General features: G+C 27.8%; 1 protein-coding gene across 1 annotated transcript; it reads left to right on the top strand.

Moving 5' to 3' along the window:
* Positions 1-226: 226 nt before the first annotated feature.
* Positions 227-25,548, top strand: LOC103573332 (neuroendocrine convertase 2). The gene is made up of 12 exons (XM_008552366.3): positions 227-633; positions 8,156-8,260; positions 10,930-11,197; positions 11,467-11,504; positions 14,625-14,701; positions 14,986-15,250; positions 15,578-15,790; positions 18,105-18,205; positions 18,409-18,642; positions 23,234-23,398; positions 24,387-24,504; positions 25,270-25,548. The coding sequence occupies exons 1-12, from the start codon at positions 427-429 to the stop codon at positions 25,432-25,434; spliced, it is 1,956 nt and encodes a 651-aa protein (XP_008550588.2). The 5' UTR covers positions 227-426; the 3' UTR covers positions 25,435-25,548.

The raw sequence follows: 25,548 nt of genomic DNA, 5'->3' as shown, positions 1-25,548 counted from the left end.
ATAGTAGTAGTGTTTAAAGTGTGTGATGGCGTATGTCTCGTTGCTGAAAACCACCACACAAGTTAAATCAGCATCAACATCAGCAGTAGCAGCACCAGCACCACCAGTACTATCTCAAATACAAATACAAATACAAATATACAAACACAGAGTGTAGAGGGTTGGCAAGCTTGTTACCGACTGTCAGAGAATCCAAGATACACCAGCAGTCAGATTTGAACGAGCATGAAGAAAACACGCGTCTATTTCGACGCGATTCACGATGACACTTGTGTTACCACTGACCTTGCTCTGTATCATTCATCAAGTATAATTAATAACAAGTTTATTGATCCTCTGAGGAAGAATAAAATAAATAATTTATCACCGTTTTATAAACAAAAGTCCTCAGGTTATTATTTAAATGAGTATGATGATAATTATAAAATGCGTGGTGACAGAAATAAATATAAAAAAGTTTGTCATTATTTCAATTTAATTACTATTTTTGCTTTGGTGATTATCGGTTCGCAATCGGTAAATGCTAAACCAGAGGTATTTACAAATGCTTTTTTGGTAAAGATGAAACAACCCCTCGTTAGAGATATCGCTGATCAGGTGGCTCAGCGAAATGGATTTCTTAATCTTGGTCCGGTAAGTTTTTTATAAAATTATTTTTATTCATTTTCATGTTTTTTTTTTTCTTTGTAATTTCACGTTAATTACATATGTATGTACATTGGAGTGAGAGAGTTTCCGTAGTTACGGTTTAGACAAACACAGCTGTTATAAACATGGTTATACTTTTACACTATTCAGTAAGAAACTTTTTTAATTAAACTTTTTTTTTCTTTAAATTAAATTTTTTTTTTCTTTTTTACTGAAATTTCAAAAAAATACTATTGATTTGAAATAAAATAAATGAACTTGAAAACTAGTGAAACGGAAAACAATAGACTGGATGAAGGGTTTTATTTATTGGAAATGAAAACTAATTATTGGAAATTGAAATGAATAATTCTTTTTCTTTTTTCTTATAAAAATGTCAATCAGATCTTGTACATCTCACTTGTACTATTTTTGTACTGACGATGTTATGCAATTTCATTTGTACTCCGAGAAAATCACGTAATCTCGTTATTGTAAATATGAATGGTATTACCGTAGTTGTCTCAATCAAAACCATTTTTTTAAATCTTACATAAGTTAAATAATAATTAGTTATTTATTTTTTTTTATTAAAAATGAAATTTAGTATGTACAGCATTTTTGTTTTTACGTAAGGAATGTTTGTCAATGACCATAGACAACTACGCTAAGCGTAATAGGAGGTAATTTTTGTTAAGAATCTGGAGTACAGTTTATTTTATGATATGAAAATCACAAATACTTAGAGAAAATAACGATGATAAAATGTAATGACCCAGCTTGGAACCAATTTTAGATTATGGCTTTCATTACGTCGGTTAAGATTTACTTTTACTACCATCGTGAATTTACTGAGATATTATACGCATAAAAAAAAAAATATTCTTTTGAAAATGTTGTCTGAATAAACTTTTTCTTTAATTTATTTTATTTCATTCACTTTTTTAATTATTAAAGTTTATTTATATTTTTTTTTTTAATTAAAAACTTTATTAATTTATAAGACTTGAAAATTCTCAATGGTCACATTAAAAAAAAAAAATTGTCACGAATTATAATATCTAATATAAGGATCTAATAATAAAACGGAGATGAAGTTGTATTTTATAATATAATTGACTTCTAGTTTTGTTGAAATAAAGTAAATCGATATTGTTATTATTATTATTATTATTATTATTATTATTATTGTTGTTATTATTATTATTAATATATATAACGTTTGAAATGTAATTTATTAGCAAAATTAAACACCAAATGTACATCAAATTGAATGATAGGTCCATTATATATTTATGAAGTTCTGAAACTTTGGATGAATACTTGTCTATACATAAGTAATAACTTATAGTATAAATAAATAATACTTGGTAATGTTTTTTTTTTTTTTATCACAGCGAGGGTCATGAAATATGCTCTTTGTTGACACTTTTTATTTTTTTAAGCAACGGTAAATCATGAGTAATAGTTTATATGATTAAATGAGCCAATATATATAAGGCGTTGAACAAATAATTTATTGCCATCTGTCGGTTGATATTTCAATAATTTTATTTTTATTTATGATCATATTGATAAGAGAACGTTAATAATTTTTTAATATTTATTTTAGTTTCATTTAATATTTTATTGATATCAGTGCCTGATATTTTTTGTTTGTTTTATGATTGATTATTTCTACAATCATAAATTGAGATAGATTTAAATTGAGATGATGCTGAAAATAATTTCAAGGATCAATATGATTTTAATAAACGAATACAAGAAAGTTATCAAGTTTTTTGAGTTACTAAATGGAAGTTCTCAAATATACCGCAGTTTTATAAAGATATATATACATATATATTTCGAGATAGTATTTGATTAAAAACATTTAAATAAATAGATTTTTGTTTCAATGTTAAAACTTCGTTTAAAAAAAAAAAAATGTTTTTTGTTTTCTTCGCACAAAAAATAAGAATTTGAAAATAAATATTTGTAATAACTTTTAAAAAATTTTTAATGTAAGGAATATTAAAATACTCAGTCGGAGAGAAATGCATTTTTTGAATTTTTTATTTGAGGTCAAAAAACAAAAAAAAACATTTGAGGTAATTTTTTTTTTGTTTTCAGTATTTTTAATAATATTACAAAAGTTAGATAAAAAGTAATTATTATTGTAAAGAATAAATCAAATTCTAAAAGACTACTTTTTTCGTAACCACACGCAATAATTCAAAAACTAATAAACCGATTTCGATAACCCAAAAGTTAATTTTTATCGTGATTACTTTCGCCATCATCTGCAATAGGATTACCACAATAAAGTCATGTTTCCAATTTTTTTTTAGCCTTTAAATCAACACAATAATGAGTAATCGAATTTTTATTATCCAATTTAAAAGTCATTTCAAAATTAAAAAGACATATATTGATCTAATCTATAAAACGGATAGAATAACTACAGCAATAATTAACTTTTGGTTAATCGTTTTTTTAGCTATCATAGGAGCATTTTTAAAAAAAATTACTGCTCCAAAATCTCGATTGTTCCCATGATATCTGTTATTTTTTTCAACGAAATTCTAGACACTATAGTCAAAGTACTAAAAGAAGTTGTCTTTTAACCAAACCTTGAAAACTTTTTTTACTACAAAATCACGTCAAAAACTGATTATTTGATCTTCTCAATAAAGATACGATTCAAATGTTTATTAGTTAATTAGACTGATTAAAGAATGTTTGATTTCCTTTTAACTTAAATGAATTTTTAATCAAACTAAATATAGGAGACAAAAAAAAAGTATGTCAGGATCAAAAATAGAAGTAAACTTCTCATTATTTATTTATTTTTGAAGTTTAATGATAAAATTGAATTGGTTCAATAAAATGAGTCACTAACACACGCAAAAGTGTTCCTTATTCCTCAAAACATCTTTTTGATAAAATCGAGTTAAGAATCAATTCTTATTGACACTTTTAATGAATTTTCAGATCCAAAACCGCTAAAGATAGAATAATGAATTTTTAAACATAACATAGACATCATGATTTCCGTCTTTTTTACCCAATAAAGCTACATGTTTCCGTTAAAAAGTTATTGAAGAAAAAAGCGGCAGAAGTAGCATTTTTCGTTGATTCAAAAATTTCAAATTACCATCATTTTTAAACTAGTGGATCGATTTTTTTTATGTTCGAACTTTACTGAGATGTTCGTTTATAGAATAAGTGTACCAAGTTTCATAATATCTGCTTACAATTGTGTGCTGTCATCGCAAAAACGGCGCGTTATATTACATTCTTATATAAACTTTTGAACCAATGGTATATTTAGAAACTGCTCGATAAACCATGATAGACTATGGCGAAATTTTGTGAGAATTCTACTATAAGGACAAATGTAATAGATACATTCCTATGAAATCTACTAAAAAAGGTTTCAACTAATTTTGAAAACTATTATTGAATAAAGTTAAGGTTATTTACGTGGTAAAATATCACGGGAATCTATAATCATATAAGTATGACGGTATTTTACACAAAATTTCAATTTGTTTGTTGTTTAAAATGAAGCAAACATTAAATAAACTTTGATACTCAACCGACGATAAATTCAAAGTATTTGTGTTAATTTACACAGAGAAGCGCTACAGAATTTAATGGTTATATCAGCTTTAACTTTATCTTAAACTGTATTTATTGATAGCAATTTGCACCTGCTGGAAAATTTCCTCCTGATCGCTATAATTAATTGAACATTACGGAGGAACTCGAATTATCTATGCAATTTTCACAAACTTCAATTATCGGTTATTACTTCGTTATAAATTTATGTGTTTTCTTATCTATTTAAGTTTTTTTTATTCAGTGATATCAATTTATGTTTAATTAAAATAAAGAATATATCGAAATACTAAAGAGAGATATCGTAATTAATGCAGTTTCATATATTAAAGATTATTTTTTAAAATTGATAAATAAATATGATAAAGGCAAGGGATCAAAAGAATAAATTAAAGGGGATATAATTTATCAATGATCATTTCTATTTTATAGAAAAATGAATTGACGGTTACAATATAATCCATTTTAAAATCCAAATACAATTTCACTCGGAAAATATTTAACCGGGAGAAATAATTATTTATTGGAATTGAAGGTAATTTAGCGTTAACGATTTGTGGTTTGAATAAAGTTGAGTAATCAATTCAAGAAGATATATATTTATCTTGACAAGTCGCAAACTTAAATTGGAGATTGACTGACAAATAATTCTATTGGTTATTCAGTTGAAAAATAATCGTATAATTTAAAATTCATTTTTTATATTTTCCTGACAATTGAATTTACACTTTTATAACAAAAAATAATTTGCAGTAAATTATTTTAATATTTAATAGTTCATTTCGCACGAATATTCTGATGTATTAAAATCAATGCTTTGAGAAAAAAATTTATTGCAGTTCAAAGATTACAAAATTTTTCACATTTTATTAAAAAACAAAAAAAAATCATGAAATCTTTTGAACACTTGAGTTTATAGGAAAAATGTTTTCACAAATTTTGTAGTTTTTTTCGTGATTTATAAAAAAGAAAAAATACTTTTTTATGTAAGATCAATAGTTTCGCTATAAATTGCAACTGAAGATCAGATCTCGTGTAGAAATATTTAAGAAGCTTAGTAATTTTTTTTAAATTATTTTTTACTATTATAAAATTATTTACAGTGCAAAAAATAAATGGAATGAGATGTTCACTCATTGTACCCATAACATGTTTTTTTTTTTTTTTTTTTTTTTTTTTTTTATATTGACCAGATGATCCTCAAGTTAACAGACAATTTAGAATTTTCGGATTTTTTTTTTAAAAATCAGTTGCAAAAAAACAAAAACTAAAAATATGCACTTGTAGAAAATTTATAAAACTATACGTGCAATTTTTTCAAATTTTTTATTATTTTTATAATTTATTGTTTAAAAAAAAAAAAAAATTATTGGACGTTGGTTAACTTCATTATCATAAGTAAATGATCAATATGTACTTTTATGAAGTAATAAATCTTGTATAGAATAATAAATTCTTCAAAATCTTGAGCATTAATTATTTTCTCAAAATAACCGTAATTATTAATTTGAAAGTTGAGCTTTTACGGAAAGAGTTAACTCTCTTAGAGGTAAGAGTACAGTTGCGTCGCGTCACATAACTTAATATACTCAATCGTCTGAAGTATCAGGTGTTAATGTCAGTACACATGCGGGTTTATATCTTTAAACATGTTTGTCGGGGTCAGTGACCTTTATTTGCTAAAGATAATTACTAATAAAATTAATTTTATTTCCAAAAATATATGACAAACATATATCTGTCAACATAATATATTTTATGGATTGATAAAATAAATATAGAACAGAATAGCATAGTAAAAAAAAAATAAATCCGGCTTAAAGAGATCCCTGTATAGAAATTTAAAAAGTATTATAGACGACCTTTTATTACTGACGTCAAATATATAGCAGATTTTTTTCTTTAACATATACATTTACATATATTACATTTATTTTATACCATCTACGTTTTATTTTTATATTGATTCAAAAAACAGCACATCAAATATATCAATGTTATACCTTTGATTTATTTAAAATTTAAATGTATGTAGATATTTTTAACTCGACCTACACAGAGAAAAAATTAACGGAGTGGTTTCAATAAATTAAAGGAACCATAAAGATGAATTAGAGGGACAGTATCTAATTTATTTTCACGCAATGGTTTTTAATGAAATTTTTTTTTTTTTTTTTTTTAATTTCTCCGCCTATTGGTTGATTAATAATCAAATTCTGTCAAGTTACATAACATTATATTACGACATTTATTATGTATATGATAATTATAAAATGTCATCAAGGTATGAATAATAAGGGACAGTAAATATTTTATTTAATTATCGCGTGAATTCATGAGATATTTTATAGATTTTTTTCCATTAAAGAGGGAATAAATTTTTATTTATCTAGTTGAAGTAATTTTGAAGTATGTGTTCTTGGTGATTAGATTGTGTTGCGTAGGAGAGAAAAAAAGTCGTGACAGAAATCAATAACAAGTTGATACACGCAAATAGGGATGAGAATCGCTCAAGAATTTTTTATCAAAAAACATTTTTGTAACACAGTTTTTTAATTTATTACATATATTTTTTTTGCTGATGAAAATCAATATCTATACATTGCATTCCATATAGCAGAGATCGGGGCACAATAGACCCCTGGGGCATGATGGACTCTTTAAAAAATTTTAAAAGAAAAAAGTTTTTTTTTATCATCGTTATATTTTTTTGAGTTTGACATATATTTATCAAGTTTGAGCGATACACAATACGTGGAGCACAACAGACCCCTGAAAAATTTTGAAAAAAAATATCCACTTTATTATCGATAATGCGACATATTCACAGAAATTGTCACGGAAATGCTACGGACCCAATTTTGTCTTTTTTGGAAACATGACTCCTCAATTATTGTTCAAAACACTTTGATTCCCATACAAAATCGCCGAGCTTCGAAATTTTCCCATAGATCGGCCGATGCCCGGTTTGCAATGATTGGCCAATAAATGTCTAACTACACTGGCCCCTGCATGGTGAATCATTGGCAACCGTCTTTTTGCTTATAAAAATGGCGCCCAATTAACCGCCGTTCGTTGGCCAACGGTTTGATCGAGTGCTCTTGATTCCAAGCTTTGGCCAATGATTGGCTGTCATAATTGGCCATAGATTGCGACTCGCCAATGCTTGGCATACCGTTATCATCCGATATTTAGCCGATCTTTGGCCGATGCTTGAAAATTGGCAGCCATTCACGACCCAGTAATGGGCCGATTCTTTTTTTCTTTGTATGGGTTATAAAAATATCATAACTTGAGAAATTCAATCTAGAGTTATCAGAAAATGGCATTTCAATAATTTATTTATGCATCATCAAGTACATAGTCGCGGATATAGATCGCATATGTAGATCCAGCCCCATTCTCTGGGTTTCTTTCACTAATTATGAGATAAAACCTCCGATTTTCTTGAAAAATATCATAATTTAAGAAATTAAACTTTTAAGATTAAAAAAAAAAATTTAAGATTTTTAACAAACAATATTTTAAAGAAAGGCTAAACAGAATTTAAAAAAAAAATGTTTACGAATTTTTTTTTTTATCATTTTTCGGAAGTGGGAGGGTCATCGTGACCGGGAAAAATTTTGTTTTGTAAACTATAGGAAAATTATGGTGAATTTGTTTGATATCGATCAAATCAATTTGTACCCAATGCTCAAAAATCATAAAAAATGATTTACGGCGTAGGGAGGCCGTCGTGCCCCGACTTCCCTCGTATATTTTTATTTATATTTTACATCGAGTTGTGATTTGAAAAAAAAAAAAAAAAAAAAAAAAAAAAAAAAAAAAAAACAGGGATCTATGAAATTTATTCTGTATAGGGTGAGAAATATTTGAAACATTTATGTTTAATAAAATATATTTAATTTTTTTTTCCCTGTAATAGGTTTTGGGCAGCCAGACAGATTATCATTTCGTTCACAATGCTCTACCGCATGCAAGAACTAAAAGATCCGTACCTCATACAAGACGGCTTAAGATAGATCCTTTGGTAAGTAGTTTTGTTACTTGGAAACTTCATAATCTAGTTTCGAAAACTTTTCCTCCTGAAATGTTATATTGAAATACCATAAACTTTGTTTGTATCTGTTCGTATTACAATCGAATTTTGTTTTACAAAAAAAAAATGATAGCAAACTGTATTATAAAATTATGTGTAATACAAGCTATTAATAACACATAATTATGTACAGTCTACAACAAAGTTTATCGGATAATACCGTATATTATAATATTATAATTAATTTTCATACATAAAATGGAAACATTACATAGTTCTGAGCTTATGTATTTAAAATCTCTATTCATATTAAATTTATTGTCATATTACCTGTATTGAAAATACGTTTCAATGCCGAACTTCCCAATCAAAACAAGCTAATTTTAGACCAATGCGATTTAGTGGGTAGAAACTGATTAAGTTCTTCTCAAGGGAATAAACTTATTAATTTCTTCCGGGTAAACAAGTTTCTGACTCCATTGCATCTCTGTCAGAATCGCATTTGTTTATTATAAACCTCTAAATATTCATATCATTGTATATTAACCAGCCAAACTAAAAGTTGTGTTTGGATAATTGAATAAAAAAAAAAATAAGTTCCTATAGAAAATATTATTAATTGAATAAAAAGCTAATGTTTTTTTTTTGTTAAATTACTTAAGTCTGTATATTTAAAATACAGTACAGTTGGACCTCGTTATAAGACTATAAGTTTCTCTCTCAGACTATTGCGATACCTGGTTTATAAAAAAGACAGAATGATAGTCTTATAACGAGGTCCGGCTGTATTACATTTTTACGTGAAAAACTAGCTTGTTTTGACTAGTTCCGAACATTAGAACTCCAAATATCAATGGAGGTAATATGAAAAATATAGTGTCTGGCATGGAATAAAACACGATTTCAGACTGCGAGTGATGTTAGCCTTTGCCTTTGGCTCGGGCAGTCAACTTTATCCTTACCCGAAATCGTCTTGTTTCATCACTTGTTACACAATATACTGTTAATTTTTAATTTTGGTACTCTTGTGGTAAGAATACCAAAGTTTATTTCACAGAGCAATACGTATTCTGACTGTAGCAAAACTCGGTATTGCTGCAGGCATAAAACCACAATTAAAATAAAATAAACTTAACCCTACTTTATTGACATGCATGAATGCATGTAAATAGGAGAAGTTTTTATTATAACAGGCGCACTGCCAACAATTGAGACGAAAAACGAATAAATACTAGTTAATAATTGAATAATTGTAAAAAAGAATTGCACGCATTATTTTAATTTGTTGTCACTTTCACTCTTATTTCTATCTCATGACAACATGAGATAAAAATGCGGGAAACAAAAATTGCTATAGGATAAGTATGTAAGCGCTGGAGACACCACTGCATTTGCTATAGTAAAATAGTATAAAGTTATAGTCCCACAAGAAAACTCGGTATTGCTGTAGGCATTATACCAGGTTTCTTGCAGTAAGAATACGTTTACTTACTATAGGAGTACTGGATCGATAATACTTTGAATTCCGGGAGGAAAAATACTTTTTTTTCCGTGTATCATTTAACAAAGGAATTTATTTAATATATAATATAATATTACATTATTTGTAGCTTCTTTTTTTAAAAGCCCATAAGAATACTTCAATTTTTTTCAATCGCTTATTTTAGTATAGATGACAAAAAAAAAAATAAAAAATAAAAAGAAAGCAACACAAAGAAAAAATATAATGTAATATTGTATATTATAAATTTAAAAACTCTCTATCATTGTCACAAAATCATCCTGCACATGATATATTAATTTTTTTTTTCACTTTTCAAACTTTGAATTAATAACGCACCTTAAGCGCGAAGCGGAAAGCTTGGGCTTTATTATCGACCTGTCAAGGTCATGTGACTTTTTTTTTTTATTTTGTCAACATCATTATGAAAGTGAATTTTCATGCAGAGTCTGAGATTTTTTTTTATTATTTTATTTCTATTGTTGTCGAGAAGAGAATACTTACATAAATAAGCTCTTGAAATAAAAAAAAATTAATGGAAAACCACAAAAAATATTTTTATAGGCCTCGAAAAACTAGAGCTTCTTCTATATATTTAATAATTGTTTTTGTTCAGATTTCACTTTTATTACTTGTTTAACGTTTTCGTGCTATTGTTAAAAAAAAAAAAAAAAAAAAAAACATATACATACATACTCGTAAAAATTAAAAATCTAATGATTATATAACAACACAGACAAAATTTAATAGCGAATAATATTAATGTAACATTTTAACAATTTTATTATGAGTATGCTCTCTTAAATACGAAATAGTGAAAATAGTGACTATTCACTGTTTACTAGTAAAAATTATTATATGTCATTAATTTAAATCTTCTTATATTATAAAATAGATGAAAGTCTTGAAGTTAGTCAAAGGTCGAAATTCGCAAAAAACGGGCCACGATTCAGTATTGGTTGAAATTTACGTGCGCGCGTAGCGCGCTATTCAAATTTCTAGTAGTGGTATATTTTTCACTGGCAACAAGTTACTATTCACTGCCAAATAGTGATTGCCACATGATTTTCATTAATTCGTTTTTAGAGAGTACAGATAATAATAAATATTAATGTTCGTCAATCCTAATAACTAAAACAACATAATAAATTTATATTAGGTTCACACAGCAGTACAGCAGATGGGTTTCAAACGAGTAAAAAGGGGATATCGTCCTTTAAGTGTGGATAATCTCGTGCCATCATACGACAGAAAGTTAATTAAGGAGCAAGCAAGCCAGGATCCAACGGACCCATACTTTCAATACCAATGGTATCTTAAAAACACTGGACAAAATGGGGGAAAACCTAGACTTGACCTTAACGTCGAGGTAGCATGGGCTCAGGGTGTTACCGGAAAAAATGTTACGACTGCTATAATGGACGACGGTGAGTCATCCACTACAGATTATTTATTACTATTACTGTTTTTATAAACCAACGACACTCTTTGCAAACTAATACTACAAAACAAATCGACGGGATCATTAGTACACCTCCTCACTTTTTTTTACAAACATTTTTTACGACATTACGTGCTCAGAAAACTTGAAATTGTACTTTTTCGGAGGTATACTAATGGGGTCTAGCAGCCGAAATGGCAATAATTTATTATGAGTTTTATTTTTTAATTTGTTTTCATTCTTTGTTCGTTTCAGGTGTTGATTATATGCATCCAGATTTAAAATTTAATTACGTAAGTACTTAGACGCTTTCATTTTTGTCATTTAATCAATAACTGCCTGACTGTATATAATGCTTCAAATTGTATTCATATATTTAATATTATATATACATTGACGTCACTGAGTATTATAACATCCTTTTTAGATAAAGATTATATCAATCGTGGGTGTTCATTTTTGTATTATTAAAATTTACATTAATTTTATATAATAATTTTCATAAAATTCAAATTAAAGACAACCCCGACGGTCATTTTGTTCTTCGTTACTCGAGAACAATTACAAGAGAAAGTATATATGTATATGTAGATAAATATAAGAGATAACGAACCTATAGAAGATTACTATTAACTTCCGAGATGATTGCAGCCTGTAAATTGTGTGGGTAGTGCGATATCAAAGTTAATACCTTGTCTACATCAGTATTAGTCATGACACTCTTGACCTTATAACAATGAAAAATTTATTATCTATCTATTTTTTATTCACGCAATGTGTTGTATTCACGCAGCACAGAGTAATGTATTTCGTATTCATATTCATGTGTTACTCTATATGGAAATAAATGAATTCTATTTACTCGGAGTTTCTGAATTACTTTTTTTTTAAACTTTAAGTTAATAAAAAAAATAAATCAGTTAAACAACTTTTTTTGTTATTCAGAGTACTTTTAGACTCTTCTGGTAGAATAGTTGATGGAATTTTTTTATAAAGATACGTTGCAATAAAAATCTTTGTTTACGTCAGTGTAGAATTCAAATGACGCAAATATAGTACAAAAAAAGACGGAAAATTACAGTTTTATAAATATATATATATATATATATTTTTTATTGTAATTATTAAAACTCATGTAGTAGTGATTATATATTAACAAGGATTCGCACTTTTTTCTTTATTACACTCAAGTCCACGAACGGTACTATCTTTGTTGCACTTGTACAGTAAATGAAAACTTTGGCCGAGTTTTTCTTCAGAAAAATTTCGTTTCCGAAAAAAACCCAGCCGAAAATATCTGATAACCTCTGTTAAAATATCGAAGAGTGAATATTAATTTTACTTTTTTTGGTTTAATTTAAAATCATATTTACCCAATATTTAAGTATAGTAGTAACTTTATTCAGATATTAGAGCTCAAAAATTTTCTATTATTATTTTAAATATGTTTTTTAAAGTTATTATATTGATGATAGTTATAATTTAAATTAAATCAGCATTTTTTTACCACTACACCGTCAAAGTTTTTTGCTAGCACTTGATACAGAGGGTAGAGAGTAACAAAAAATATAATAAGATAAGCCAAGGAGATAAGAATGACAATTAACCTTGTGAATAAATAAGTTACAGGTCCACGGAGAATAAAAATTTGTAATATTCACTATCGTAACATAAGATCTGCTATGACGTTAATATAATAAAAACTATAATGTAAATACAATAGGCTCTCTTCCCTGATTAAATTTTCTTAAATCATTTAAAATTGTTTTAAATCATTCCAAATATTTTTTCTTAATCAGGGTTATACTATATAATCATTTTTACTATTAGTATAGTAATCTTTACTATCTTAGTTGGTATATTAAAAACGACTTGTCGCAGCTGCGTCAGATTGTTAAAATTATTAACGCAAGATGGTAACGGTTACCATTTAATATGTAATTGTTAATATTACTCTAAGACCGAGTGTGTTGTTGAAATTAACACATATGCTAAATAACATTAAAACACCCTAAGCAATTTATACACTGTAAAAAATTTACAGTGTAAAAGTTCACGGTGTAGTGTGAATGGTTTGGTGTTAAAATTTTCAACCCTGTCGGTGTGAAAGTCGCACGACGCACAGTGTTCAATTTTTAACAGTGTTAATTAGAATAATTGCACCACCAATGGTGTAAATGTTAAATACTTATGTTAATAGAATCATTAATTTATCAATTTCGAACCATAAAATACCTTATAATGATCGTATAAATATAAATGGTGAAGGTTTATACACGTATTGTATATACATTATGCATTTTAATAATAAAAACAGGTGTTGGGTAGTTTTTAACTACAGATCTTATGATCGGACAACGTATGAACTTGAAGCTACTAACACCGAAAGGTGTGAAAGATAACACACCGTTTTAAAATACATCTCTTGATGATTCACTCTGTCAATTCATACAAAGGACACCGTGTAAAGTCCTCGAGGACCATTTTCACACTAAAAATTTTTTACAGTTTAGATATTTAATACACCGTGAAATCTGTTTCAAGTGACTGTAAAACAATATAGTTTTGCTTACAGCCTTAATCATGGAACATTTAATGAGTGTTAAAATACTACACTATGAAAACTAAATATCCTATACACTGTGAAAAATTTCCAACAAATTTTACTATGGGCGTATTGTAACCCCGGACCATAAGAAAACTGGAACAAAATTTACAAGCGTCCCATAGTAAACGTATGCGCATTATTCCCAATCGTGTCGTCTGCGCATACCGTTTACTATGGGACACTTGTATATTTTGTGCCAGTTTTCTTATGGTCCGGTGTTACAATACGCCCATAGTAAAATTTGTTGGAAATTTTTCAGTGTAGTCTCCATATACTGCACTCATAAGACAGTTGGTATTAAAGTCATATATTGAGACAGTTACAGTTAAAAATTTAGTGATTGAAATGTAATAACGATTCGGATACAATAGACATTACAATATTTTTCTCTCCGTGACGTATTTTAAATTTATTTGTTATAATTTAACACTAAAAATGTCGACAATGGAATTTAATTTGATTATTTTCAGTAAAAAAAACTACTCCCATTGAAAAATAATAAATTAATATTAAATTTAATTGACTTGAAAGAGCAACAAGCTTGTTAATTAGCATGTCGTTTTTATACTAGTATTTTTACTAAGCCATTTAAATGAACTGAGGTATGATTTAATGTGAGTGACTCAGTGAAAAGTTTTTATGCGAGAGTAAAACATGACTCGACGCACCGCGTTTAAGAATGCAATAAAAGAGTAGATTTAGTCGACAAAAATGAATAATCCTTATAAATTCGTTTTTCATTGCAGTTATCGAATAACATTTTTTAATATTCTGATAAAGAATGCCGTTATTTTTTATGTTGCAGAATGCAGAAGCATCGTACGATTTTAGTAGTAATGATCCTTATCCATATCCTCGATATACAGATGACTGGTTCAATAGGTAAATACATTTTTGCTCTTTACCAATGCATAAATATATGTATCTATTTAAGTTTCATTGTTACACGATATATTTTTATTGGATAAATTTAACGATACTTGGCTTAAAAATTCTACTTGTAAATTCGTAAAGTTAAAACGTTTTAAGAAGAGTTAGATCGATATCCACTTACTCACTAATGAACGTATTATTCACACAAAAGTTTTTTAAAAGATGTTAAAAGTTATAAATTTTAAATTTATTCTTATAAAAAACTTTTGATAAAGAAAGTTTATATATTTCAGTCATGGAACAAGATGTGCTGGAGAAGTGGCTGCAGCGCGTGATAATGGGGTTTGTGGAGTTGGGGTAGCGTATGATTCTAAAGTTGCTGGAATTCGTATGCTAGATCAGCCGTACATGACTGATTTGATTGAAGCAAATAGTATGGGTCATGAACCAGATCTTATTGATATCTACAGCGCTTCATGGGGGCCTACTGACGATGGAAAAACCGTAGATGGCCCGAGAAATGCAACTATGCGAGCTATCGTCCGAGGAGTTAATGAAGTATGAAGTAAACAGTTACATAAGAATTTTATATAAACGTTTAACCCTGCAGTAATTTCAATTTCAGAATTTCTTTCAGAGTAAATATTGAGCGTAGTTAATTATCATCAACTTTTTTTTTTATCTTTCAATTAATAAAAAAAAAATTCGTTTTATTATTTATTGTCTTGGTACTAAAGTCAATAGCTTTTCTGATCAAAACGTAGATTAAAAAAATTATTAGAGCTGAGAAAGTTGACATTTAATTTGATAAATAAACACTTAGATGTATTATTATTTGAACGTTAGTCGACAAGGAAAAATAAATTACTATTATTTTTTTTTTAGGGTCGTCGAGGATTAGGGAATATTTATGTATGGGCGTCGGGTGACGGTGGTGAAGAAGATGATTGCAATTGTGATGGTTATGCAGCAAGTATGTGGACAATTAGTATTAATAGTGCAATAAATGTTGGACAAAATGCTCATTATGATGAGAGCTGCTCGAGTACACTCGCATCGACATTCAGTAATGGTGCTAAAGATCCAAATACTGGAGTGGTAAATATATTTCTAATAATTAAATTAACTTGAGATATGTGCAGAATAAAAGGAGAGAGCGCTCGGGCTTAATAGGGTAACTAGAGCAAGTTTTTTTTTTTTTGCATTTTTCGATAGTCTATAGCTTCAAAAATAACAAAGTACAATTTCTAGTGCATGTCTCGAATAGTTTTTTTGAGTTATAGCCATTTGAATAGCAGCCGCTTATCGGTTCTCGAAAATACATTTTTCAAAATTTTGATTTGATTTGAAATGCAGTTTCTTTTATACATGTTTCTACGTACCATGAACCTCCAGTTTTTCGATCGAATTAAAAAATGTAATTTCGGCAGGCCAAAAATCATCAAATTTTCGTGCAAAATTTGAAATTTTTTTTTAAAACTCCGCCATTTTGTTAAATGTCGATTTTTTTCTTAGCCCGAGAGTTAAGTACGGAAATATTTTCTAGTTTAATAAACTCTTTGGCTTTATTAATTTCATGCACTGTGAGGGTCGCTATCCCTGCAGCAGTGGTAGGACTTTTTTTTTTTACCATTGGGAGATTGTGAATAACTCACTGAATTTCGAATTTTTTGGTCCTAAAATTTTATCTTGTATTCATTATACATCGAAAAATATATCCTTAAGACATTAATACATTCCATGCAGTAGTTTTCTTTGAAAAAATTCCCAAAAATCATTTTTTTTTTCAGGCAGTTAAAGTTGAATTTTAAAAAACTTTAAATTATCAGTGACTATTTAGGAAAATTTTATTTTTTTTCCGAAATTTTATTTTTTCTCCGCATCTATTCATTACTTTTATTACAAATAATATGTTTTTCTTTAATGTATAAGTAAGCTTCTATATTCTAAATTTTATTGGATACGACAAATTTACATTTATTTTTATTATTTTGGGAATCAATTGATTTTACTTGAAAACGAAAAAATGTTATTTCATGGTAACTGACAATTTATTTTATTTTATTTAAAATAATATGAGTAAAAAATAAAATTCGAGTTAGAAAGAAAACGCATTGTTTCTCATGCGTCCCTATTTCGGCTGGTTCTCCCTTTCATACATAAATATATATATATATATATATATATATATATATATATATATATAAATATATATATATATATATATATATATATATATATTTATGCATGAAAGGTATTTATGTATATATATATATACATATATATATATATATTTATATTAAGTGCTTTTTGCTGTATGACAAAGATTAAACTAGGGTTTAAAAAAATCTTTATACTGAATGATTGAGTTAAATTATTTGACGGGTGATTTAAATAAATGAATAAATCAATAAATTGTTTCGGTTGATGTTGAAATGATTTAGTTTTAAAGCCGGCTTTGAAATTTACTTAACGATTAATTTAACAAGAACAAATGGATGTTCAATAGTATTATGATATCAGTAATATCAAATTAAATGTTACACTGAGTAGATATGTTGACATAGAGAGCACCAATACATCCTATTTTCTCAACGTTCTCAGTATTGAACGCTTTCGTGTGATACGTAAATTGGAACGACGGTTAACAGGACAACAGTTATACCATGACGTAACTGAAAATCTAATTTTCGCATGAATAGTAATCTGAGGGACGGAAAATTTTCGAGTACCACTATAATACTTCTGTATTTATTTATAACATTATTTTTAAAATATGTTGAATGCAAAATATATACTTTATTCGTTTCTCGTTCGAATTTTCTCGCGTGATGTGAAAGAAATAGTATATTGATTTTATATAGAACAAAATGGTTTTTTAAAGCTCGTTTTTAAGATACTGATGGGTATGATCTTGAAAACTTGTGTTTCGCCATATATATGTGATAAGAATTGTTATATGTATTTATAAATATAAGGAAATTTCGGGTAAAACGGGACCGGGTGAGCAAAGCGAACCATCCCGAAAATATGTTGCAATTTTTTTTTTTTTTTTTTTTTTTTTTTTTTTTTCAAAAATTGTTTGTAATTATCATTTTTGTACAATAAAACGTTGCTTTACTTTCTTTAAATATGAATGAAAAGTAAAAACTTTAGCATGTTCGAAATAAAAAAAAAATTCTATTACTAAAAATTAAAATTTCCTGAAAGTTTAGAAAAGTTAATTTTATTTATGCAAAGTTTTGTAATAAAAGATTTCATATTTTTAAATATTAAATTAAATTATAAAATTTCAATATAAACTGCCTATATTTAAATTCTCAATTTAATATTTATTATTAAGATTTACCTTTTATAAATACATATAAAAAATAATAATAAAATAATGACGTTATTTAAAAACATGTTACAGGCGACAACAGACCTTTATGGAAAATGTACAACAACACATAGTGGCACGTCAGCTGCCGCACCAGAAGCTGCTGGAGTATTTGCATTGGCACTTGAAGCGAAGTTAGTATAATATTTGCATAGTAATGGTATAATTAGCTCTTTCACTAGTAACGAATTGCCTTTTTATAGTCTTGTTCGATACTTTAATCAATAAAATGTATGCATTTAAAAAAGCTTAATTTTCGGTTGAGAATAAAATGCTTAAAGCATGACGTCGAAGTAATACTTGACCAATAATTATGCAAATTTGAATTGAATTTCAGCCCACAGCTTACATGGAGAGATATCCAACATCTAACAGTATTAACGTCTAAAAGAAATTCTCTTTTCGATGCAAAAGGTCGATTTCATTGGACTATGAATGGTGTGGGGCTTGAATTTAATCATTTATTCGGTTATGGTGTTCTTGATGCTGGTGCTATGGTTGCTTTGGCTAAAAAATGGCAAACAGTTCCTCCAAGGTATCACTGTCAAGCTGGATCCGTTTTAACAAATTTGTAAGTTTTCTTTAATATAATTAAATGTTATTATATTTTTTACTTCTTACTATGAAAATTAATTTTTGTCGTATGATATCTTTGGAACGAATTAATCAATTTAGATGTGCTTGGCGGCAATCGAAAGGGCTCATAAAGATAGACCTGATTAGATTTTTAAGTCGACCGGTTTATGCCCTAGCGGATCCGAATTACGGTAAATTATCGTAAAATACCGTAATTTACTGTATTCAGAAGCGTTGCGATAATTTACGGCAAAATATCGGATTTTACGGCAATTCAGCGGTGACATTGCGGTATTCTACCATTAAATGTCGTAATTTACGATAAAGTACCGTATTTTATGGTAATTTTTTTGAATGTCATAAATTAGGGTATTCTACCGAATATTACCGTATTTTACTGCAAATCACCGTAAAATACGGCAAATTTGCAGTTAATTGCGGTATTTTGCGGCAACATACCGTAATTTACCGTAAGTTGGATCTGCTAGGGTGAGTAAGACGAAAATAAAAATTAAAAAAAATTTTTTTTTATATTTTTTCCATACAACTCATAAACTATTTGCCTCAAAATGTAATCAGTTCTGTCTTGATGAGCCCTTTCGATTGCCGCCAAGCACGTCTAAATCAGTTGATCCATTCCTAAGATATTGTACGACACAAATTAATTTTTTTTAGCTAATTGAATTTTTTTTCTGGTTGAACAACAGAACAAACATTCATTTGACTTCGAAGAGCTCTATAATTAGCAAAGAATTCTGAGCCCGAAAACAGCGGGAAGTTTTAGGATTGGCTCACAGGGTCAACCGTTTTTCAAATTTATGTTTTTTAATTATTAAATGTTATTATATTTTTTTTTAATTAGCTGTTGGAAATTAAAATATTCTATTGCTTATTAAATTATTTAATTATGAAGTAATTAAATATTTTATGAACCCTCAAACTACAATCGTAAAACATTTAACGCGAAATATACGTCGGTAGAGTACGTAAGACGCGTATAACGACAGTTATAACTTCAAACTTTGTAATTTATATTCCACTTGAAAATTAATTCGTTAACAAAATTAATGTTTGTTCTAGTAATTTTTTTATTACACGCATACTAGACAGTAGAATATACTTCTCATAAAACATATTAGCTAACAATTCCTCGAATTATAGACAAAATAGATCAATAAATTGTGATATGAGTTATTTGACATTGGGTTGAAATACATGACAAATTAATTAACCTGCATATTATTAATTCCCTATTCAAAATTTGATCTGTATGCAAGATGTAATTAACAAAATGTAATTAAAAATATATTAAAATATTATCATACATAGTTCTGTGGATGGACAAATTATAATGAGATATTCTCATGTTGATTTATATGTTGATGGATTAGAGAGAGTATTTTATAATTATAAGTATTAAATACTTATAATTATGATTTTACACTGTAAAAAATTTCGGTGTAAAAATTGACCTGGTGAACTTTACACGGCCGTGTAGTGTGAAATAACGATGTAAAATTCTCTCGGTGTAAATTTTTCATCCGTGTAATTTTAACACGGTGTAGTCTACTTTTCTTACAGCGTTCCGTGTTACTCGTAATTATGATTAATGAGCGACAAACGATTATTGAATATTTTTAACAACTTAATCAATAACTACATCAATTTTATTTCGATATTAAATAATAATAATTTTCTTAACCTGTCAGCACTTCCGTTGAGAATTTTGCTCGCAGGTCATTATTCAAATTATAGGATGTTACTATAGTTCAAGGAAGACTAAAAAACACGGGAATGCTGAAAAGTTAACGGAAAATTATCATGAATTATACATTTACACGTTTGGGGATGTAAAAATTTTAAATTCACACCGCTTAAATTTAACACCGAATTTGGTGTAATTTTCAAACCGAGACATTGACACTTCACCGGGTTCAAAAAATTTTTTACAGTGTAAGTACTAAATTTTTACAAAAATTTTCGAATTTAAAATTTCGTTCCACATAAATTGAAAATTGAAAAAAAAAAAATTTTAAATAGCTGTACTTTTTATAAGTACTAAAATATTTAAGAGTTTATAAATACAGTTGACTACCCGTCATAAGTCTGGTCTAGAGGACGTAGGGGAAGTTTTCTTGGAATTTCCGTTTTCCCCTACTTTGCATTTAATTTTAATCTCGACTACCTGTTATAAGTTTGTTTTATTTCATTTTATCTAAAACGTCATATTCACGTTTTGTCATTCGCCGTTATCTCGCTTTTCTGAGTGCCAACAGTACTAAAATTTTCACGAAACGTAGACAGAAAATTTCCATCATTAGTTCGTCTTTTTTCCTAATTTTGGTTCAAATTTTTGATAATTTAAACGGAGCCTTATCAAGGGCTGTCTGGTACGAAGTTCAAAAAATGTTTAAGTGGGGAAACTGATTGACTCAGTAATTGCCGATTGAGAGAAAGAGGCTTATTACGAACAGGCTTATGAAGGGTAGTCGACTGTACCCGAAACGCAGATATCACGTTTGTCCATCCCTAGTACGTGTATTAATGCACGAATTAAGTAAATTGATTATTAATTGTAATATTATTCTATCATGTTGAGCTTATTGTCTAGTATACTTGTTTACACAATATAACGAACATATTTTGTTACCCTGTAGTTATAAATAGATTGTCTAACATCTCGTATTACAGGGTTGTATTTATCAGGGTCAGTATCATCAAGGGATTGCCTTTGTTTGTTTGTTGTTGTTGTTGTTTTTTTTTTTTTTTTTTTTTTTTTATTGACAGCATTTATTAATAGTTGATAAAAATGAAAACAGAGATAGTCAAGCTATTTCGCAAAATTATAAGAGACATTTCACCTCTGATAAACTCACATAAAAATATACATATATATATATATATGTATTTCTGTGTGCCCGTATGTCTGTATATTTTTATCTAAGTGTGGGTGTATATCATTAATCACAAGCAAAGGTTTACTTTTTCTACTAATTTACACCCTTTTTACTCACCCCATAAATGTTTTTATGGCGACATTACAACATCAAGACCTTGACTAAATAAATTCTGTTGACGTCAATGCTACGTCACTATCCCCATGTTATTGACACGTGTGAAATATTATATTTGGAGAGTAAAATTTAATTGGCACAAAAAATAAATATAAATCTTTATTAATAAATTGTATTTTCGGAAAAAAGTTATTCAGCTTAAATTGGATTCTATTTAATTAACAGCAGTAAATTGATTAATTAAGAAATTTTTTTTACTATAAAATGATTGAAATTTTTCAATTCAATTGAATGAACAATAGATTTCCAAATTATAACTTAGTAGATGGAAAATTACAAGATAAAAGTAGGGGGGGGGGGCAAAAAGGGTAGGGTAGTCAAAACGGGGTACCCCCAAAATTTTATAAATCAAATTTTTTTTTTTTTTTCGTCTAATTACTGTAAATCCAATATATTTACGCATTTTTAGCCCTACGCATGACACCTGGGGTAAAATAAACCTGCCGAAAATTCCATTTTTCGGCAGATTTACTATAGGTGGGGAAATTTTGGCCACTCAAAATATTTGAAAATAATATTTTATTTTTTGATTGATAAAATTTTTTAAATAATGCAAATTAATCTGTAACCTAAAAAATCAAAAAACTCGTTTTTTGGGTTAAAAACAATGACATAAGAAATATAGAATTGTTTTTTTTTTTTTTTTTTTTTCCGCTAAATAACAATTAGTAATAAAGCTAATCGAGGGGGAACAACTTATTACACCTAAAAAAATTTTTTTGAGTATTATAAAATCAAAAATAGTTGTCAAGAAAAAAAAATACATTTCTAATGATGAAAACAATTAAAAAAAAAAATTCTCATTTTTTGGAGGGGGTCCTCTTTGTCCCACAAAAAAAAAATTATTTTCTGCCTTCGTATTCACCAATGATGTGAAATGTCATTTTTCTTTACGTATATTACACATAAAAAAATTAGTTTAATGAAATTTGATCAACTTTCAGAAATTTTTTTTGTTTCAACCAAACAAAAAGATTTAGCATATTTTAGTCTTCGAAAACTTAGAATTTCCTTGAGTACCCCTTTTTGCCTCCCCCACCCCTATAAATAGCTTAATGATTTTAATTATTAATTATTAATAATCTTAAGAAGTTACATGAGAAAAGTCAAACAATTAGAACGAGGACGATGATTTAAATATCTACCTTGGCGTGATTTCATAAAATTGACCCAAAAATTTATGCAACTCTGTAAATAAAGTTTTTATACTACGATCAATACGTCACCAACAATCCAACTATAGAACAGCCGATTTTGTTTATTCTATGCATAATTATAATTTATTTATTTACCTCACGATATATTTTATTTTTAGTAAGTAGGGAATCTGGTGCTAAATCAAGTTTTCAAGTAAAATATTTTTTTTGTTTTAAACAACTATACGCTCTAGAGTAATCAATTATTCTAACCATTGATTCTTTTATTTTTTTATTTTTTTTTTTTTTTATGTAAATTAATAAAAATTTTAATTTAAAATATTTAATACTAAAACATGTAAATTTTTTAATTTAGAAAAATAACGCAAGATAATTCAATTCAGCTGAAAATAAAAACTGACGCGTGTGCTGGTACTGAATCAGCCGTCAACTATCTTGAGCATGTACAGGCAGTAATTACTGTAAACAGTACGCGACGGGGTGATTTAGAGCTCTTCCTAACTTCACCCATGGCAACCAGGTAATATTTCTTTTTTTTTATTATTTATTGTCATCATTAATTTTATCACCCGTAAAAAAAAGTTAAATAAAATTGATGATGACTTGGTAATTTTGTGATTAGTATTTTTTTTTTTTATAAAATATTGGACACTTTTTCACTTTTAATTTCATTCTTAAAGTAATTCAAAAAAGGGTAGAAACACCGGTTTTGGACACTATATCATTTGCAAGGATGTTATACTTTATTTTGATATATGACGGGTATAAAAAATATTTTTATTATGATGAGTTTTATTAAAGTATCTGTGACTACATAAGAAACATCTGTCACGTGTTCGCGTATTGCATGAATCTTTTTTCCGTGCAGTTTATTAAAATTTTTAGTGTCCAAAATAGGTACATACTTTATTTATATTCTAAAAATGGAAAAATTTATCTAACAGACTTTTCAAAAATTATTATTATAATATTATCTAATGCGTTATTTAAAGTTCAGGAATATTAGCTTATATATTTATATATATAATTCTAAAGTTTGTAACCCACATTTAATTTTTTTTTATAAAAAAAAATCTTCGGAGCATTTTCCAGTTGAATAATATATGTAGAGCTTTACAGGTCAAATCTATTTAAAAATATGATACAACTTTTTTTTTAATATTTTTAAATAGTTTTAAACTTGTTCATTAAAAATATTTTATTTATACGTACTTAAGAACTCAATTTTTAATTGAATAGAAAAGACAGTCACGTGTTAAAATATTTGCTCAGAAATATCAAATGATATATTTAAAAAAAAAAAAAAATTTAAGTAAACTTGGACTTATAATTGGGTTAAATATTTACTCAACATTTAGCATGAGAATTTATCAGGTTAAATAATAAATTTACTTTTTGAGAACAGATTTTTTGACTGTAATAAATTAAAAGTATATTTATTATTAATCTACAATGAATCAATTTTTATTCATAAAAGGATGATTATATATATTTGTTTTTTAATACAGGTCAATGATTTTGAGTAAACGAGTAAATGATGATGATCATCGTGATGGATTTACCAGGTGGCCATTTATGACTACACATACTTGGGGTGAATATCCCCAAGGAACATGGTTACTTGAGGTAAAAAAGAAATCTTATCGTAAATGAATAATTTAATTAAACATTTTTTTCCGAACACAGAAAAAATATTCACTCGCCTCAAAAAAATTTTTACTTGCACCGAGAAATCGTTAGTATTATCGATGAAAAACAAAAAATTTCTTGCACAAGAAATCTTTTTCTGTGTACAATTTTTTTCAAAAATTTAAATATAAAAAAAAATATGTTTAAAAAAGTCATGAATATTGAGCCATACTACCGAGCTTAGAAAAAGGGCACTAAGTTCATTTACTGCCTTTCTATCTTACAAATGCTAATTGAGCATTTGTTACATAGAAACCCTAGCGGATCCGAATTACGGTAAATTACCGTATTTTACCGAACAATACCGTAATCTACGGCAAATTTGCCGTAATATGCGATATTTTACGATATAATACCGCAATGCTACCAAAAAGTTTACGGTGAATTGCAGCAATTTTGCCGTAAAATACCGCAGTTTGTCGAAAGTTACCGTAATTTGCTGTAGATGGCCGTATTTTACGGTAAATTGCGGTAATTTACCGTAATTGGATTTGGTAGGGAAAGCAGTGAGTGAAGTTACTGGCCTTTTCCTAAGCACGTCAGCATACCTCTTTTAAATTTATTTTTATTTGAATTAGAATTTTCACGATACCCCATTTTTCTTTAATTCTGATTAATTATTCAATTAATGAAACAAATGTTTTTTTTTATGATTTCAAATACTTGATATTGATTGTGATATATTATTTAAATATGATACAGGTAAGATTTAATTCGGAAACACCACAGCATGGATGGATAAAAGAATGGACGTTAATGCTTCATGGTACCAGCGAGGCACCCTACACTGGATTACCCGTTGCCGATCCACATTCAAAACTAGCCGTCGTTAAGAAAGCTCATGAAGAGCGTTCAAGTGCGATGTAACGATTCTTCCCATTGCTATAAAATTATATTTAAAATTTAAACGGTAGAATTTTTATTTCATACCAACACTGACCCGAACCAAATATTCAAAAAATGATTAAAATCGATCTATAA

The sequence above is a fragment of the Microplitis demolitor genome, chromosome 8 (genome assembly GCF_026212275.2).
Source record: "Microplitis demolitor isolate Queensland-Clemson2020A chromosome 8, iyMicDemo2.1a, whole genome shotgun sequence".
In the NCBI taxonomy this organism is placed as follows: Eukaryota; Metazoa; Arthropoda; class Insecta; order Hymenoptera; family Braconidae; genus Microplitis; species Microplitis demolitor.
This window is presented reverse-complemented; position numbering and strand designations above follow the sequence as displayed.

Excerpts from the sequence above, each read along its gene's own strand:
- LOC103573332 (XM_008552366.3), top strand. The coding sequence starts at position 427 with ATGCGTGGTGACAGAAATAAATATAAAAAAGTTTGTCATTATTTCAAT. Across the intron at positions 18,206-18,408 it reads GCATTGGCACTTGAAGCGAA|CCCACAGCTTACATGGAGAG; the intron begins GTTAGTATAATA and ends ATTGAATTTCAG. Across the intron at positions 18,643-23,233 it reads GGATCCGTTTTAACAAATTT|AAAAATAACGCAAGATAATT; the intron begins GTAAGTTTTCTT and ends TTTTTAATTTAG.